The following is a 20,299-nucleotide window of genomic DNA, read 5'->3' as shown; positions in this document are numbered from 1 at the left end:
AAATAACAATACCAAAATTACAAACTCCTTCCCGTTAACTAGCAGATAAATTTGGATTATAACGCTAATTATGTATGCATAGCCAAAAAGTTATTTTTTTTAAGCAAGACACTAAATTTTTTTACGCCACTCGTGTGATACTGTTCGTCAAACAAATTCCAAAAAAGATTTAGCTGCTTTAAAACATTGAATATTGTGACACTCAGATCTTGATTTTTCTCATACAATAATTTATATCCATGCAAGGCAACATTGCCACTAAACAAAATCTAAATAATAAAATTTAACAGTTAACTGATTAAATTATTTTTAAGATTTTTTTATTTTGATTGTCTGTAGTAGTTCATATCGAATCCGGATTTTTTTAAACCAGTTAAACTGGTAAACTATTAAAATACGTCTGAATTAAAAGGAAAATAATGTATACTCTAATCATTCTCATTATAAAGTAAAAAAAAAAATCAAAATCCAGCTCGTTTTCAGAACATTTGCGGTTATTAAAATAGGATTACATTTGATGTTAAACGTTTTTTAAATATACACTTTTTACCCTTTATACCACAAATTGTGAATTTCTACTAAAAAAATGTCAACATCTTAAAGTACATAGAACACCGTTTAATTAGTCTATTGATGAACTTCATGCACGACCTCGAAAGTAATGGCCCTATTTAAAATGCAAGATAAATACTAATTTATACAGACTATTATATACAGACCTAAAGATCTTTGATCTCCCCAAATCCTATATGCTCCGTCACCACTATGACCCTACTGTGCTGGCTTTTTATGAATAAAAATGTAAAAAGAAATTGTAAAAAAATGCAAAAATGAACCTGTTGGTCATAGCATTTCCGATCTGGGTCAGAATTGTTATCTTTTCTATGATTGTTACTAAGGAAATCACAGTCCTAGTCAACAGCTATGTAGACCGATTGCCCTACGGCTCAGGTTGTTTATTTTGATTGATATTAATCTATTTAAAGAAATTAAATGAGTATATTTTGGACATTTCTGAAATCCAATAATTTGTACCCAAAAACGAAACATTGATATTTTCAAAATGTTTTACTCAAGAATGATATTTAATTTTATTATTAAATTTTAAAAATATTTAAATTGTTATATTTTTTACAAAATATTTATGTGATATTTTAGGTAAATTATGTTTAAAAATTAACTTTGGTGGATTTTTTTGGAAATATTTAAATAAAAATGTTGAATAATATCACCATTGAAACTTTTCTACACTATTTCAGTTAAAACAATTTAAAAATATTTATACTTGAATTTAGTAAGCATATTCTGGAAATATTAGAATAATAATTTTAAAAAATATTACCGCAACTACATTTTTATAATATTTTAATTTTATTTGTTTTAAAATATGTTTTTAACAGTGTAATGGTATTTTTTTTAAACTAGTTAGAAGACAAATGTTGGTTTAATGTTATTCGCTATTACCATTTTTTTTTTACTATGAGAGAAAGTGCGATTATGCATTACTATACATTTATGATATATTGATATGATACGCCGTGATGTGTTTTTTAACATAGAAATTAAATTGTTCGACACCATTAAAATTGTTCAGTCCATTTAATAACACGCTATGTTCCCGCTGCACCGGTATGTATTAAACCTATTGGTTAAAAATATTTTATATAATATTATTAATTATTTAAAACTTTATTTTTTTTAAGAAAAAACATTATCCAAAATAATACTTTAATATTAGTGATAAAAACACTAATAACTTGAGAGCGCTGAGCGAATGGTTATTAGAAAAATACTGCAATGTACTTCTGCTAGCCTCTTTGTGTGTAAAGCAACTGTTACAAGAAAATACTGAAACGCATTTCTCACGTCCTAGTTTGTATGAAAATCAATAATTATCTTATTTGTCATTCTTCGGTATCCAAACATAGTTTATAGACACCAAAGAGAAGTTTACTATAGTCAATATTCAATATTTTTGTTAAGTAATGAAAAATTAAAATTATAGGCGTGATAGAAATAATATGACTATAAATAATTAAATATGAGCAATGTGTTTTTACAGAATGTTTTTTTTATTTTTTATTATTAATAAATTTTAAAAGAGTACACGAAAAGTCATAATAAATTAAACAAAGCGATTGAATAAAGTTTTACTGTCGTCCATTTTAAGATCCAAAACTTTTTTTTTTTAAATAAAAAATTGCACTTACCTATTGAACTTATACGGCACTTTTTTTTACATCTCTATCGTTTTCGTTTAAAATATAGCACTTTTTTATACCTACTTGCCTTTCCATCTCAATTAGGTGAACTATCCAAAAATAATTGGATTCGAATTAAAGCAAAGCTTTTATTCATTATTTTTTCTCTGGTTATCGTTTTGTTAAGGCTGATCGGGTTTTTTTTTTATTTAGTTTTAATTTGTATACACATTTTACGCCTTATTAAATTCGTCCCCCTCTGTACGCGTGTTGTGACAATCGTGCGGGTTCCGGGAGTGAACATAATATAAACCTATAGTGCTGTGTGTAAAATATATATGTATATATTATATATATATAAAACACAGGGCACTGTCATGGCGTCGGAGGCGCGGCTCTCCTATGCCCCGGACCCACCTTCTTTTTGGTCGTCATCGTACTGTATAATAATATGATATATACATATATGTTATTTTTTAATATTATTATGTTACCTATTGTCTACTCTTTATAACAAAAAATAATATTCGTTACCTGTGTTTCAACGGTGACGGCATCGGAAGACATATAGGTACCTGACCTTAAACTATTGAGAAAAAGTCAGGTTCGTTTGGCTATTCGTTTATTTAAATACATTCACATATTATACATTAATTATAATTTTTACAAAAAAAAATGAAAAAGTTTTACATATTTTGACATAGGCGCAAATACGGGGGGGCTAGGGTGGGCTTAGCCCCCCCAAAAAAATTAGGTTATGCATACAATTTTGAAATACAAAAGTATATTTACTTATATATATATATATTTAAATAAAATTTCCAGCCCCCCCAAGTTAAAAATTGAATTGCACCTATGTATTTTGACAAAAAATCATTAAAAAAATACAATACGACAGTGATGGGGTCCTTATAATATTTAGTTGTATATGTATAATATATATACACTACAATTTACATTTTACTTATGTGTTTGGCCATCTAGGATGCGCGTCACAGCGCAAGAAAATCTAGAATACTATCAACGGAATATCAACAAATACTTGCAATATATCATTTAATAGGTACGTCTATTATATTTGTATAGGTGCGTGACATTACCAAACGCTAAACATTTAACAATTGTCAATTGTTCATAAATTAACGACGGTATTATAACATAAATATACGCTAATATACATATATCTACGTAAAATATAAATAGTAATTTACATATTATAGGTTATATTATTTTTATTTTACATACAATAGGTAGAACTAATTTTTAAACATAGTATCCATAAGAAAAATCCATATATCTACACTTAGATAATATTTAGTTAAGTCTTTTATACATCGTTTTGTCTTTTTACAGTTAAATGTTACATGTCTATTATTATTATTATGTAATCTGGTTTTAAACCCTATATACAAATTACAATACTATTAAATATACTTGACAATCAATTTGTAGGTACCATTTATACCATTTTACATACAGTGCAAAAAACACTAAAAAAAAAGACAGTTCTTTGTATTTGTATTGCTAATAAGTATAATAAATTAAAATATTTCGTTTCAAACAATCACTATATAAATAATACTTATCATTTTAAAAGGTCAAAGTGAAACTATCACAGGCATTTCAAATTAAATAAATTATACCATATTTTAGTAAAACACACGCAAATGACATTAACTTTGTCTAATAATATTATTATAAATAATATTATTATACATAATTGCGTATATATGTATATTATTTATATTACTTATGACGGCTGTTTTCCGCACCAATTAAAATGGTTTGAATCAGCGCAATAAATTAAGTAGCTAGGTCTATTATACAGGATTCAATTATCAAAATACGTGTTGTAATGAACCTTACACGCTTTAGAAATAAATTAAGTAATCTTATCAGAGGTAGTTTATTTTATAAGTAGTCAAAAACTCAAAACGGAAATGTATGGTGGGAATGGATGGTATTTGCACATGCAGTGGGGGGAAGGGGGGTCAATAACAAATAAACGGTAGCTATGTTTTTAATTCTTTTAAGTTGTTTCTATTGGCGTGTGCGTGTATGCAGCGTCGGTTAAAAATTGTATACACAAAAAAAATAAGATGTATGTTTACTTATATGGTAGATGACACGTGCAGAACGGTGTGTTGGCTCACCACGCACGACCTTGTAACGATAAATAGGACATGTTTTGTTGTTGATGATGATGTTGCCCGACGTTCTGTCTCGGGTACGGCATCGCGGCGTTGCCCAACAGCTGATGTTGCGATTGATGCTGTTGTTGGTGATGTCCAACGTTTGGCGAACCGTGGTGATGATGGTGACCGTGGTGGTGCGGGTGCACGGCGACGGGCACATGTCCGCCGTGGTGCATGACCGGACTGTGACCGTTGCAATTGTTGTTAACGCCCTGCGCGGCATGCTGGCTCGAAGAGTCCGACGTGCCAGAACACGGTTTTCCGTCCTTGACCAATACAGGCACGGCCACTCGGCGTGGCGAGCTCTGAGCCTGCGAATTACAATCTCGGTATAAGTCACAGCGCAGTAAGTAATACTTTAGAGTGAGTTTGTTGACAAAACAACAGCTATTGATAATATAATTAGTAGTTGATGGTATGTATTCGAATTGACGATGTATAATTATAATGGACGTAGCCCCTTCGGCTCCCGTTTTACAAAAAGGTAAATTTCCAAACGGCTCTTGTTTTTTACAACACAATTTCCTTCTCGTCAGCGAGTTTTTCGTGGAAAGAAAACGAAAAATGTTTAATCATTTTTTTCAAAAATTTTAATAGATTTAAGAAGGGTTGCTACCACTTTTACCAAATTTGGACTTCGTATTGTTAACTGATAAGGACGGCAGATCTCCAAGTGTTTTGGCACTCGCTCGCTCCGCTAACTTAAAATATCCTAGGTTTGTAGTCTACAGTCTAGAAGGAGGTTACAGGCTTAAATTTAAGTTTAAGTTTTTTTGAAAAGTTAAAGAGACTTGATAATATACACGTAGTACCAAATACCGGAGCCATTTGGGAATTTACCTACTCGTGAAACTTTTTTCGACGGGAGCCGTTTGGGAAAAAACAAACAATAGATGGGAGCCGTTTGGGTTGCACCGATTATAATAATCGAGATCACCAAGATGTTATTGAATATCAAATACAAGTAATTTTATGGTACTTGTTAAACAAAATAAAAATGCATTTTACCTGATTTTGTGCGTTTTGTTCGGCCATGGCTTTTTCTTTCGCTTGACGCTTGCATTTGTACCGATGATTTTGAAACCAAATTTTAACCTGATAACAAAACATATATCACTTACAGTTAGTCATGTACTTATTATGTGATTTATCAGTATTAATTGCACAACTTCAACTCTCCGTCTGAAGGTAGCATAGATATAATTGGTTGGGTTAGGTTAAGTTTATAAGTTATTGCATATAACAACCGAGCCAAAATGCAATTTCTAACGTCATAGACGGCAGACGCATTAACGCAACGCTATGTGTAAAACCGTTAAATTAGGTAACAAAACATCAGTATACTATTATACTGGCGGAACGCCGACGTTTATGTTATGAACGAAAGGAAAATTAATAATGAATACGGATGAAGAGTATTTGTGGCTGTTGAAAATAAAAGATGACCAATATTAATATTGACAGTGAATGGGAACGAAGTGGAAATAAAGTTGAAGTGGTGTTTTTAAAAGTGCTCGCGAACCGAGTGCACTCTACGCGGCTTTTGGTTAACGGTTTAAAGACAAACTCTTTTGACCGAAAGAACGATCCAGCTCTGCCGCGCGCACTTGAAGCCGCCACGAGTATCTGCGAATAATTCCTACATAAATTCACTTCACTTTTCAAAAGTACTCAGCTCCTACTTGTCCACGTAAACGATACACAACGCAAACGGCACATACATTTTATACCTTGTGCAATTTCCATAGTAAAAGCCGCTTTTAAATACCTAATTTAACACAACTACTTACACCTACCGACAAACTCTGTACATGTCTAATTAAAAGGTAATTTTTCACTTTCGTTATGTTTACGATCAAAATATTATGTACTGCTGTACGCACCTCACAGCAAAGTATTAGGTATACCTATACATACCAGCACCATTATGTTCGTATACGTTCGGCAAATCATAAAATATTCAACAAAATGGTCGAAAATAGACATAAACAATTCTCTTCACTAAGCGTTTTCCAATTTGCATAATATGCGATTCCGACAATATATTGGTATTGACTATTGAATACATATATTGCGTACAATACATACTTATCGTCGCGATATCCTTGAAAACGCAAGTAGTATAGCTTTGACTGTTCTTTTTAGTTTAACAGTATACCATAATGTGCGTACGGTAAATTGAAAAATTGAATAATTCATTTTTATAAAACTTTTTTTTTTTTTTTGTTTTTTTATTTAGAATTTGTACAATCTGTAATAAATGTAATTACAATAAGAACAAAGGATAAATTACATGGTAGGCAAATATATAATAATACATTGATACAGTAGACTTGTTAGAAGAGGCCAGCCAGAGCTGGTACTTCATGACGTGTGAGATCGTGGATTAGTCAATCAATAGATCGCGACACCACGTTCGCTTTAGGCGCCTTCTGGGGTCACCAGGGATTGTGTGCACGGATAGTTCCGAGATCAGGGGGTTTTTATGGCTAAAGGTTTTGGAGTGTAGGCGTTTGTAGAAGGTTTTGGCAGAGTTAAGGACTGTTGGGATGGAGAGATCTTTGTGGAGGGTATCATTGGAGACGTAAAATGGGGCTTTTGTTAATAGACGGAGACATTTATTTTGAAATGTTTGTATTTTATAGATATTGGATGGTTTGGCAGCTCCCCATAGCTGGATGCCATAGGTCCAAATGGGTTTGAGGAGTAGTTTGTAAATTAAAAGTTTGTTTTGGAGGTTGAGGTGTTTTGTTGTTAGAAGGAAGCGTAATTGACGGAGGCGGTTGTTTAAGACGAGACGCTTAGCGTGGATATGAGTTGCCCAAGTAAGACGCCGGTCTAGGTGTAAACCCAGGTATCGAACATTTTGAGCGGTTGGAAGGGGTATGTTATTGAGATAAATATGAGGGCAGTCTGTTTGTTTTAAAGTGAATGTGCAGTGGACGGATTTAGTCTCGTTGATTTTTATCCCCCAATCTTTATACCATGTTGATAATAGATTTAGGTGATTTTGGATGAAGTTTGACGCCGTTACAGGATCGGCGTGGAGGGCTAGAAGAGCTTTATCATCGGCAAAGTCACCGGTAGTGGTGTAAGGTGTTGTGGGCTGATCTGAGGTAAAAAGATTAAATAATAAAGGGGCTGCGACAGCACCTTGAGGCACACCAGCACGAATTGAAGATAATTTTTATAAAACTGTTTCAAAAAAACAACCTAATAATAGTCATATAACACGGCTAAAATTAGTAGAATTTAGTATTTACAATTAGTTAGCAAATATGTACTACAGACTAGAGCTAAACATTAGGTATAAGTTGTCAAGTACGCTCCTATCAAACTATAGCTTACTTTTTATTAAGATCGAATTCCAATCTTACTAAAGCTGTTTGGTGTTCATTAAGCTGCCGCATTTATGAATAGGAATAAATATTTATGTTAGATGTTTTCGATTATGGGTCCGGGGATAGAATAGATCTAGAGCAATATTAGCTTGACTTAAAAGGCGACTAAAGGGACTGGAGAAGGTCAGCAGCTTCTCTGGTATTGGATGTAGATGGAGATCAAGCCTAGGAAATCGGTACAAGTACATGCCAAACATTTGTAAGTGAAAGGTAAGACCAACGATGGAGTACATGAAACAAATCATGATATAGACATGAATAAGGTTAGCTACAAGGAATTAAGTTACAAAAGTAATAAGCATGGAAAACTGCAGCAAACAGTTCATAGTTCAAACGATTGAAGACTCGAAAAAGTTATCAAGTGAGCCGAACCAATTGGATACACTCGGATATTACAAATAATCATGATACAACACTGACTAATCAATATAAAGTATAATGTTATTGCGCAAAACGCAACATCGGCTGAAACCGTGGAATTTGCCGGCGAATGTAAACACTGAACACAAACGTTGCTTATAGTTCACCCGCGGGGAACACTCAACCGACATTTTGGGGACGACGGGCCCGCGTAATCGGGTAGCGCTGGGGTCCCCACGCGGCCTCGCACAATAAAAAACAGTAGACGTGCGATTACGCGCGCGGGGACTCTTGCCGCAACATCTGGCGCCCCGGGTACTAGGCACAATCTGTCGGCCATTGTTCCGTCGCCGCGCACCGGGACTGATCATCTCGAGTGGCACTCACTTCAGACATTTTTCGGAGGGCTCACAATGAACGCTTTTGTGTCCGACACCACCGGCAACACAGTATATACCAGCGCGGACAAGCGTTTTCCACCGTTCCGCAAACTAAATATACTGGCGGCGGCGGTGGTAGTATACGATTATAATAAATATAATATGAACCGACCAAGAGCTGAGTCCACGGCAGTCCTAGAGAATGGAGGGAGGGTTCTGTCGAGGGTACGGCAAGAGGAGATACGCGGAAAATCGGTATAACTAGACGCGCGGTGAGTTTCATTGTTTGCCTCAGCGATGTATAGCGCGCGGGAGGGATGTACGCATAATAATAATACGACGACGGGACGGGACAACGCACGCGTAACCCCGGAAAATGTTTATCCCTCATTAACCGCACGGTAAACGTTTAAGCCGGATCAACGGGTTGAACAAGCGCGGCACGGCCTTAAGCCGCGATGATCTTTCTGGCGATACCGACTGTATAACAAAATCATCAGACGGTTATTTTATAGCTATTCATGTTTACACTTCTCAATTTCTCTTTACACACGACGAAACTTGACGGCAAATGTTAGGCGTGTACATTCAACGAAATCGGCTTGCTAACTTTTATCGTCGAAGTTTTTTTGTTAATTAAATTAATTACATGTTGGGTTTTTTCGTTTATTCGACAAAAGTAAAAATTAAATTAACAAACCCGTCGATAATTAACATTTACAAAAAGTTGATTACAATTAACAATTGTTTTTAAAATTTTACGAAATATCGGCAAAAACAACAAATATTTTGTTGGCTGTTAACAAAAAAACCTACCGTCGACTTAACATAGAAATTTGTTTATTTTTTCCTTACTACATCGGAATTGAGTTCGCATTAGAAAAGTTCCTACACATTTTATACAACCGGAGAAAATGTAAAATTTTAAACTCTTAAGTTTCCCACAATTTATATCAATATAGTAGTAACTCAAAAGTCAAACGAGTTGAATTATTAGTTTAAACATTAACTATATAACTACTGCGACTACATAAGGTTATTGTTATAGCTAAATATGGTGCTACCGTTTGTAAAACAAAATAAATGTAGTGTACAGAGTTGGACAAAACATAAATAGATTATGATTGATTAGTAATTTGACGAGTAATAGATAATTTTTTATTAGTGATTACCTTTATTAGTAGTAATGAGTATCATATAGTTAACCTGTTTAATTTTTATTTATAGATAAAATATTATCCGACTTAATATCAGATTTGTATAGAATATATTTCATAAATAAATAATAAGTAATGTTTTCGTTTATAAACCGAACATAAAATGAAATAACTTTTTATTTCTATTATTCTTCAATTAAAAAAATTTATATCTTTTCCATTTGTAAATAAAACAAGTGAAGACTGAGTAAAGAATCTTCCCCCTATATGAACTACTACTTCTTCAAAATAATTCTTAATATATAATTATGTAATACCGTTATTTTTTTTAATTTAATAATCATTTCATTACTCAATATACTTTTTTTTATTTCTACATAAAATGCAAGTATAAATATACAGCCTACATGTAAGATAGGTCTAGATTACCTAATATTAAGACCATATTTACTGGATAATTTTTAAAACTCTAATTAGGTACTAGTGAACTACTTTAAAATAAACCAATAGAGAATAATAATAATATATATAATGTTTACATACTTGTGTAGGAGTTAAATGGATCAAACTGGCTAAGTGTTCGCGTTCTGGCGCTGACAAATATTTTTGTTGTTTAAACCTTCGTTCCAATTCATAAACCTATAAAAAATATATAAATATATATATTATACCACATAAATGAAATGATATATGTCATAAAATGTTTTTCTCTAGGGAAATTGTATGCACTAGACACTGTATATATAATATAAGAACAGACGCATCAGAGGGGATGAGTATATTTAGACAATTCGTACAAATGGGATGGATGTGTTCGTGTCAAAACGGTGCCATGGTGGATTTGACGTGACGCCCGTTTGTGTTTACTGTTTACATTTGTACGAGAAATGTGGATTTTGAGACAGTTTAAGTGCGTCGTAAACACCTATGAACTTGCATAGTAAATACGGTTTTGGGTTTCCAGTATTGCTTGCACTTAAAACAAACACATTGTTTAGTAAAACGTTTCCGAAGAAACTCTATACTATTATATGTTCTATACAGTGTACTCATAATATAATATGTAAACCCTAATCACCTATCGCCGCCCAAATAAAAATGTTATTGTCAATTCATGCTTTTAATAATCATAATATAAAAGCAATAGAGTTATGACCAATTAAAAAACATAATATTTTTTAAGTAAGACCTTTTGTATATTTATTTTTGTTTTATACACTGAAACTTAAGTTGTACGTACTTGAGCTTGGGTGAAAAGCACTCTTCTTTTTCGCCTCTGAGTGAGAGGAAACTGGAGAGGAGGTTTTGTATCGCATCCCATATTTGTCATGCCGTTCATCGAGGTGTTTGATGAGCCCATCAATCGCGTAACTGCAAAAACACACGTATATAGGTTAGCTTGGAATATTTTTTTTTAACGGTAATAAAAAGTCAATAACTTTCAGTCGGAAAACTCGATTCATTGGAATTCATTATGCCTATGGTTGGCTGTTTATAAGGGTCTTGGATGTCCTCCCTCGCTTCGCCCCCTTTCGCCACCTTGTAAGACGCTCGTTTATTGACTCATGAATATTTCATAGCAAATGTGTGTTTTACCCTTTAGTCCTCCCGCATGACTTAATAATTTATAATATTCAACTTGGATAGAATCACCTAATTGACAGGAATCATTCACTCGTGTCTATTATAATGCAAAATAATATACAGTAGGTATCATTCAAACAATTTAGGTGTCAAGTACTAATTCTAATTTTCCATTACCACGCACAATGTATAACTTTAACGTAAGATGTGTCTTTTAGTCCTGAAGGATACATTGTATATTATCAATTTCCACCTATATTCTAGGTAAATGTTGTAATTTTTAATTTTTATTGAATCGTCCATTTATTAGATTATTAGTCTTATTATTAATTTATTAATTTTTGTCTTAAAGAATCTATGTTTACCTGTGTTACTATTATTACCATCAATGTTAAAAGAAAAATTGTGTTATGTACTATTGTATTGATCTAGTATGCTGTGTCTTATATGGCAACCTATGTTTTAGGCAGCCCGCTTGATTTTTTTAAATAAAGTTGCTTCTCTCTCTATAAAGTCGTTGTATTAAAATTTGTTTTTATCTTCAGTACCTTGTAATTTTAATACAAAACTAAATGATTCATATAGTTTGTAGTTAATTCAGAGGTTACTTTCCGGTTTACACGGGATATATCTTACTTTGAGAAATAAATAGACAAAGTTATTCCAAATTGTTTTTTTTTTTACTCTTTAATGAGAGCATCCTTAAAATAATGACGAACGAATTCTCCTAATAAGCGTTTAAACTTTTTTTTTACCTTTTTTTTAAAGATTCTCGCAAGGTCTGAAATTAAACTGAAGGTAGTAAAAAAATGTTAATATAATGTGTTGCTACTAAATGATAGTAAAATATTATTTTTTAATTTTGATTATTATTATTATCATGATTTATATGTAAAAAAAGGTATATCTAAATTCTAATATTTAATTATCATAATATCATAATATTTTATTTCACTTTTAAACAAAAATAAATCGTGCGTATTCGTGTTCTCATCTCGGTAATATAAATCTTTAATTTATTAATCGGAAAAATTAAAAACCATAATGTGTAATAACTAATATGTAGTGGACAGAGTAATATAGTGACGGACAGTGTAGTACGGAAGAATATGTGTTTATAAGGTACTGCGAAGACTAGAATTAAGCAAACGAAGAAAATAAGGACAAATTTACACAAAAAAATGTATTTCTCCTGCTGGTTAATGGTTTTAGTTATAAAATACAAGTCCAAAACACGAATTGCTATAGTCGGCCGCACGTCTTCAATTGAAGTATTTATTAAATTGTGTAAGCCGCACCATTAGACATATTCTATACAATATGTACGCAGTATATACACAAAGTAGGTACGCGGGGGCAAAGCATATATTATAATAATAATATTATACGCGGTAGATTCCAATTATTATTTCCACGACAGGACGTTAGACGCAGTATATAATATATACATACTAAATATATAGATATTAATGTACCCCTCCGACATTATATTGTTCATGCCGGTCACAAAGCAAACACACACACTATATATGTATTATTATTATTATACACATACCCGCGCCTGCCTGTCTGCCGGCTTGTCAACTACAAATGGAGCGTGCAATATGAGTTCTCAGCCGCCGAGCTTTTTTTCGAACGTGTATTATCCGGAGACGATTTTTGACAGGTTTTCCACCAAAATAGAAAGGGGATCAATAAACACACCACGGTTGTACGACGTTTACATTGGACGGCACGTGTTGGTGGTGGTGAAAATAAAAACGCATATACGGCGTGCGTGTGCGTAAGTATATTATATGTACATAATGTATGTATATGTATATATATATATATATGAGTTTACGATGCCGCACACGCTTAATATTATATCCTTCGCGACAACGACGGCCGAGTGTATTATGTAGGATATGGAAAATAAGTTCATCGAACGTGTGCGCATTTGTATATGGTAATCGGTAATAATCGGTATAAATAAGCGTACCAATTGTACAAAGCGTGTGGTAAACATTAAGTATAATATTGTAGTAGGTATATATATATATATATATATATATAACAAATATCAAAGACAACGGAAAAAAGTTCAATTGTTGGGAAATCTCAAGCGTATAGAAACTAATTGTAAAATACAAACGGATAGAAAAAGTTTGCATTGACAAGTACTGTACTCTTTTGGTCTTATCGCTTTTCAAAGCGTTGATTGTTTATCGAAGCACATTTTTAATTGTATTATTTAGAAATAATTTGACCTTTGAGATTTTGCAGTAGTGTTACTAACCTACTGTTTACACGATATTCAAAAATTAAAGTGAAAAAAATGTCTCCTGGGCAAGTTATGCACACATCATTGTACCGTACTATTTGTACACACATAAGGTACATAAGTGTTAACGGTTGTTGTTTTGTTTTTAAATGGTGTTATTTTGGATTTATTTCACGCCGTGTAATTTCTTTTCTCAGACAATTTTCAAAAATATCGCATACACACACTCAGAAGAAAACCCACACGAAACAACTACATATATTACTATCCCACGATTTGTTTATATAGTAAATTGTTAGAATAAAAAAACATGGTCGAGTTTAACAGACCTTGACGAACACAATTCGTTTTAATGGCCGCCCCTTCGTACATTGCCCACATCAATAATTCCGCATTTCCTTTACTCGGCGCACATATAGTGTTCCGCTTGTATTGTACATATACGTCACAATAAGGGACACGTCAACAACTCTGCACGTTTTTTTTTATGACAACGGAATACCATTTAATCGTCAAAACCACATTAAGAAGGCGTAAGACGAAAGGATATCCGACTGGACCCGGGATATTGCATTTTACTCGGGATTGACTCATAAAACCTATACCTAATATCGAGTGGGCGTTTGCCACCGGATTCGGCATGTGTGAATGGACGGATTTAATATTATGTTATAATATTGTTATTGTTGCACGAAACTGCCCGTTGAAAGGATCTTTTTCTCTCTCTACTGCACACACGTTATTATAACAATATATATGGAAGCTACCTGTGATGCTGACATTCTACTGCATCACCTCGCGGGCTTCGTGGGTGTCCGCTGGCCCTAAAGAGAGTGACGAGAGCTGTAGAAAAAAAACCCGGTAGAAAAAATAATATTTTGATAGCTTGATTGCTGTAAGCGGTCGAACCGAGAGAGAGAGAGAAAGAAAGAGTGAGATAGGGTTATTTGGTCCCCGTCAACGATTGACCAATAACAAACGCATTGTCAAACACACGACGATGATTTTTACCTGTTTGTCCAAAATCAAAACTACGTCAATGTTTTTTTTAAGTTTCCCGGGCCACGACGAAAATTTAAAAACCGTATAATGAGTTGTCCGGCTGTATTTTTTTACGAATGGAATTCGTCTCGGTCGCCGTGTTTGTGTTTGGCAAACATCGGTAGCCAGCCACGTCGTTGGCCCGAGGCCTTGGAAATATTTCTTGAGCAAACACACACCAGAACCGAACGCACAGTACAGGGTGACAAATATTATTCTAACGCCGAGCCGAATATAATCGACATGTACAATGGTCCGGAACACTATACTCGGCAATGAGTTTGTACATAATATATTAATATAATAATGGACATTGGTACATACGGTTAGGGAAAAAAATGTGCTTGGTAACGCATACACAGCACACACGAAGATACACACCGGTACCAGGTATGTATGTTGTTATATTCGATCAAATGTCTTATAATTCATTCGATATGGAGGTCGTCATATATTATAATATAGTAGTGTTATTTAAACCGTGCTTCGGTGTAGCCTTGTTAGAAGACGCTCTCACGTCTACAAAACACACAACATGTTTTTAATCACGATTCGATTATTCAAACAACCGTATTTATTATTATATATCCCGACTCTTACACTGTAGGCCTACGCCTGCTTATTATGATTAGAACAAAAGTAAAAAATGATAGAATGCATACAACAACATACAAAGCTATTAACTTTTGCACCAAATTGGAACCACTGTCAGAATATCCGCCCACTCCAATCAGTTCAAGCTCAACATTAGGGTTATTACTTATTACATCTAACTATTTCCACACAAGTTTAAAAAAGGACTCAGAACAAACTAGCTAACCATCGAAGGCCACAAATCCTAGCACGTCCAACGTTGAAGTATTTACTAATAATTCTACAAGCAAAATTGAACATTGGTATACATAAATGAATTGACAAAATAAAACCAGATGAACTTACAAGATAAATAGTCAAATATACTAATGTCAAAGAATAAAGCGTAGCTCATGAATGTTATATAAACAAATATATTTGTATCATACTTTACTCATTAAATGTATTATGTTGTTTGTAACTATAATTTTGTCAATGATTTACCCATTTCTTCTGCAAAAAATGTCTTTTATTAGACGACCACCAACTGACTTCGGCACTATATCAACCTCTGCGACTTCTTCTAATATCCAAACATGTTAGTCTTACCAATAAAGTTCTCGCACACAAACTTCTTTTTAAGCCAATTCGGTCATACCGCATACGGCATCCAACTCTGGGGCTCTGTAAAGCTCTCAAACTTTAACAAAACGTGACAATCAAAATGCCTCCGTCAAGTAACCGTTGACTCAATTTTATGTTTTTAATAATACCTCTACAACGACCTCTTTATTTCAACAGTACAAAACATTCCAAAAACTCTCTACAAACAATTCAACTTCAACCTAACCTAACCTATCCAACCACCGTAACCTTCTAATTTCTGACTTATCCATTCTTAATATTTCAGGTGACACCAGAAAACGAAAATTATTTACAGATTGTGTAATTTAAATATAATAAACAAAAAATAAACTTCTCTTTTATTATGACTTTTATACCAATATTCTCGAACGGCTAACCAATTAATCACCTTCAAAAAAATAATTACAAAGAAGTGTAATAGTATAGAACATTTAAAATAGTGGTTTCTGTATACAATAATAATATAGATCAATCTATTTAAGTTAAGAAAATAATATACTGGTTGGATTTCTAAAAGAGTTATCTAATATGTTTCTTACTCAATCTGAAAATAATGTCTTTAATATGATATCAATTTACAAATAACTTTTTCAATAGGATTGTTTTGGCTATTGTACCTACAGAAGTTTTATCATAGTACCTATCCCTCAAAAAACGCGATTTCTGCAATAATTTTACATATAACAAACTAAAACATTGTAATAAAATAAATATGTAAGAGGCATAGGCATGAAAGCTTATATATTATGTATACTGAGAAAGCAGCTAATAAAATTGTTGAAAAAGTATAAACAATAAAACGTATTAGTTAAATTAAAATGTGTTTTTCAATCCATTTTAACGTGTATAGCAAACTGAGAATCACCATATTGGTACGTTTCATAGTTCATATCTACTTTGGTCTCACTCAAAGGTATAACATTATCATATAGCCCCAAAAATAAAATTATTTATTTATTTTATATTTTCTGTCTGAGTATAATTGTATTAAATATACAAATTAATTATATATTATTAACTAATTCTAGTTGTAATTAAAATGTATATAAGTATCCTTTAGCTGTTAATTCCTTTGAATTTGGCAAACTACATACAATTTTCCAATTATCAAACATAAATAGAGCCTAAACGTGTTACAGAACTTTACATAGGTACATGGCGTACGTGCATTGTTGAGTACCTACGAAGAGTGATCGCTTTTATATGATAAAAAAAGGGCTAATGGCATTATAACGACTGTTGTAATAACCGGTTACATGGTGTATTTTCACGTCCCGGGGCAAATGTTTTGCGGAAAAAGGGGTTCTTGTATATAAGCTGCCTTGTCTCTAATCCAATATGACACCCTGAATTCACAACCCCTCTGGGTATTTTACGGTCGTTTGAACTTGCTTATGTGAAAAAAACATAAACATGATCCGCTTCTTTATCGGTGTTATCGCACTGATGGGTTTATATTAAATAAGTTAAGATATTGTTATGAACATTTTGTGTTTCATAAAACTTCCGTTAAAGACAAATGGAAATTCCAATATGGTGAAAATTAATCATTTATTTTACGATTGGTGAGAAATTGTTGGATTTATAATGTTAAATATTCCTTCCTTTTTTTTCTGTACGTGTGCATTTTACATCACTAGACAAAATGCACTATAGATACACTTATTCCGTTGATCAGAAAGAAAAAAGTTTAAAAGTTAAACAAATCCTTGAAAATCGAAAAAGTTTGTTAAATTTTAAGTTTCAATTTTGAATTGTTGTATCAGTTTAGTTTTTTTAGTTAAAAGACGGATTTTATTTAGAGAAAAACCACAAATATCATTTACTATAAGGCTACGGCATATACAATACCTATTAAACATATCCTATTAAATGCGATAACCATGTATTTCATTAGGAATTATTTTTCATTGTATTTGATAAATTTTACTAAAAGTACACATTAACAAAAACATACAAAACTTTAATTAGAAATATATTGTTAGTAAATGCATTTAAAAATAAATATTTGTAAGGAGAACCATTGAAATTCGTTTCACTAAATTATTACAGTTGAGAATAAATAATAGATCACATTATTAATTACATTTAATGTTTAAACTTTTTTTGATTGATTCTATCACTTTTTTGTATCATTCGATTTTAACGGAATAATAGCTACTAGTTTAAGTGTTCTTTGACTAATATATAAACTGAAAAAAATGTAGGATTCTTTCGCAAATTGATTGATAATAATTTATAGACTAGCCTTCTTATTTTTCTCTAATACTTTTTCCTTCTTTTCGTTTACAATTTATTTACATTTTTTCTATTCTTTCCATAATAATAATATAATCTCTAACATATTGCTCGTGAAGTTAATACATTCCTATCACTTTTGCCAATATCTTTTCTTTAATTCTAATAGTTTTTTTTTTTTATTTTAATTTTTACTTTAAATATTTATTATGCAACGTGGACACTGGTACTCTAATGGAATAAATAAATATTTTGATTACCAATTTTTGTACTTCAGAATAACCTATGCAAATGCAGTATAAATATTTTAAGCATGTAATACTCTAATATAAGTGTATAACGTTAGTGTCTCGCTCGTCGTTTAATGTATTTGGAATATTATAAATATTAAAAACAGGTCATTCACTGACACCGGCTTGATAATATTATAGTTGCCTATTTACAGGACTTGTAAATCATAACTTTTTTGACTTACTGGCAAATCTCGGGTCGTTAGTCGGCGCCCCGTACCACGTGGTGGAGTTTCCATAACCGGTAACCATGTCCGGTTGACAATATTGAGGAGGTGGCGGCGGCGGTGCCGGGAATTGTGGGTGTACGTGCCAGCTGGCCGCGGCCGGAGCCGTGTTGGGTCCGTTGCCGTTCTGGCCGCCGCCTACGGACATCGCGCCGGGACTGCCGGATGCGCTACCTCCTGTGCTGCCGGCCGTGCTGGACCGGTGATACGGTGACGGAGAACCGCACAGCTCCAGTTTGCGGTACTCCTCGATGGGGCTGAGTATGTCGGTGACGGAGAACGGTGTTGTGTGGGCCGTGTGATGGCTGTGGTGATGATGGTGGTGCGGTTTGGGGCTCAAGGACATCGCAAGGTCCGCACTGTTAAGCTCCGGCAGCAGGTCGCCAGAGCTCTCCGAGAACACGGCTGATGCCGCCGACGAAGCGGCCGTCACCGAGAGAGCCACTTTCGCGACTTAACCGACAAAGTATCACCCGGAATACTATGTAAATCACGCTGGACACCGGTCGGACGAACCCGAAATCGGTACACTCACGTCGTAAACATCGTTGCGTTACGTGTATTACCGCGTGTGTACGGAGAAAAAAAAAAGAAAAAAACAATAATAGCGTAAAATAAATAAACTCTGGGGTCTCTCGTGAGTAGAGCACCACCCGAAACTAGTGTCACTCGAAACTGGACTACTCGACGTCGACGAGAGGACTCGAGGGCCGCACTCGAGTGGCGGAGCCCCTCGGCACCGCAGCCCGCCCAGGCCGTGGGACGGATCGGCGCGAGGGCGTGGTCCCGGGCAACCAATAGCCTGCAGTACCTGGGCCGACAATGCGAAAGGTTGCGAAAGAAAATTGTACACTGCGTACATAAGGGTAAAACTATACACATCAATCACCGGCGGGAGGGGAGGCACGATGCAGATAAAAACAGTTACCGGTGGGTACTATTATAAAATAGCGATATTTCCGGTCGCGTTTACACACACACACAGTAGTAACAGTCCTATGTATAAATGGCATCGGTTTTGATATGGCACTCTGTCGATGGGAAATGTAGGGTTTTAATAGCAAGAAGAGGTGGAGGAGATGGAGGAGCAGGAGAGTACCTCTAGTGTACTAGAAGCATCATCGTCTCGAAGTAGCGTAATCAATTACACGTAAAACGAGTACTGGCGAGAGGCACTTGTCGCCACGAAAGACAACATCATTTGACTTGGGCCGAGTGTAGGTATACATATCACCACAGTTGTTACCGCTATTGTTTACAAAATATCCTACACTTGACTATAAATAGTTTTAAATTTGTAAAATAAAGTCTTCAGAAGAGTTTTGGATAACTAAGTAGTAATAGTAAAGATCCCTTATGATAACCAATATGACAAATCATTCACCTATTATGTTTACGGATAAACAACAATGTGAAAACTGAAAACCAAAAATACACAACTCGGCGCATAGATCGAAAGACTGGTTCGACATTTTTAAATACAAATTACAATAGAATCTTATCTGACCTATCCCGGTTCCATTATTTATCCTCTTTGGTCGAACGGAAACTCGGAAAATAGTTCTTTTGTGCCTTATTTCTGTAGTTTCTCGTTGCAAGCCTTTCAACAAAGTCACTTCGTGATTTTCCTAGGGGTTCTTTTTCTATCTATTAAATTTTAATCTATATAATCTCAAACGATTCGGTAGTTCTTTTGGTTAGATCAGGTGAAATCCAGAAATAGAATGCAAGGTAAACTGTGTGT

General features: G+C 33.8%; 1 protein-coding gene across 1 annotated transcript; it reads right to left on the bottom strand.

Annotated features, from left to right (window-relative positions):
- Positions 1-2,806: 2,806 nt before the first annotated feature.
- Positions 2,807-19,239, bottom strand: LOC126833348 (thyroid transcription factor 1-like). The gene is made up of 5 exons (XM_050564619.1): positions 18,514-19,239; positions 10,935-11,065; positions 10,238-10,333; positions 5,405-5,491; positions 2,807-4,707 (listed from the first exon to the last, which is right to left on the bottom strand). The coding sequence occupies exons 1-5, from the start codon at positions 18,899-18,901 to the stop codon at positions 4,351-4,353; spliced, it is 1,059 nt and encodes a 352-aa protein (XP_050420576.1). The 5' UTR covers positions 18,902-19,239; the 3' UTR covers positions 2,807-4,350.
- Between the last annotated feature and the right edge of the window lie 1,060 nt (positions 19,240-20,299).

Source organism: Adelges cooleyi, unplaced genomic scaffold (genome assembly GCF_023614345.1).
Source record: "Adelges cooleyi isolate 19-005CV unplaced genomic scaffold, UGA_ACOO_1.1 ACOO_flye_CR_arks_rails_tigmint_CR_PRNA_2, whole genome shotgun sequence".
NCBI classification, from domain to species: Eukaryota; Metazoa; Arthropoda; class Insecta; order Hemiptera; family Adelgidae; genus Adelges; species Adelges cooleyi.
This window is presented reverse-complemented; position numbering and strand designations above follow the sequence as displayed.

Excerpts from the sequence above, each read along its gene's own strand:
- LOC126833348 (XM_050564619.1), bottom strand. The coding sequence starts at position 18,901 with ATGTCCTTGAGCCCCAAACCGCACCACCATCATCACCACAGCCATCAC. Across the intron at positions 11,066-18,513 it reads TAACGACCCGAGATTTGCCA|TTACGCGATTGATGGGCTCA; the intron begins GTAAGTCAAAAA and ends GTGTTTTTGCAG. Across the intron at positions 10,334-10,934 it reads TGCTTTTCACCCAAGCTCAA|GTTTATGAATTGGAACGAAG; the intron begins GTACGTACAACT and ends TATTTTTTATAG.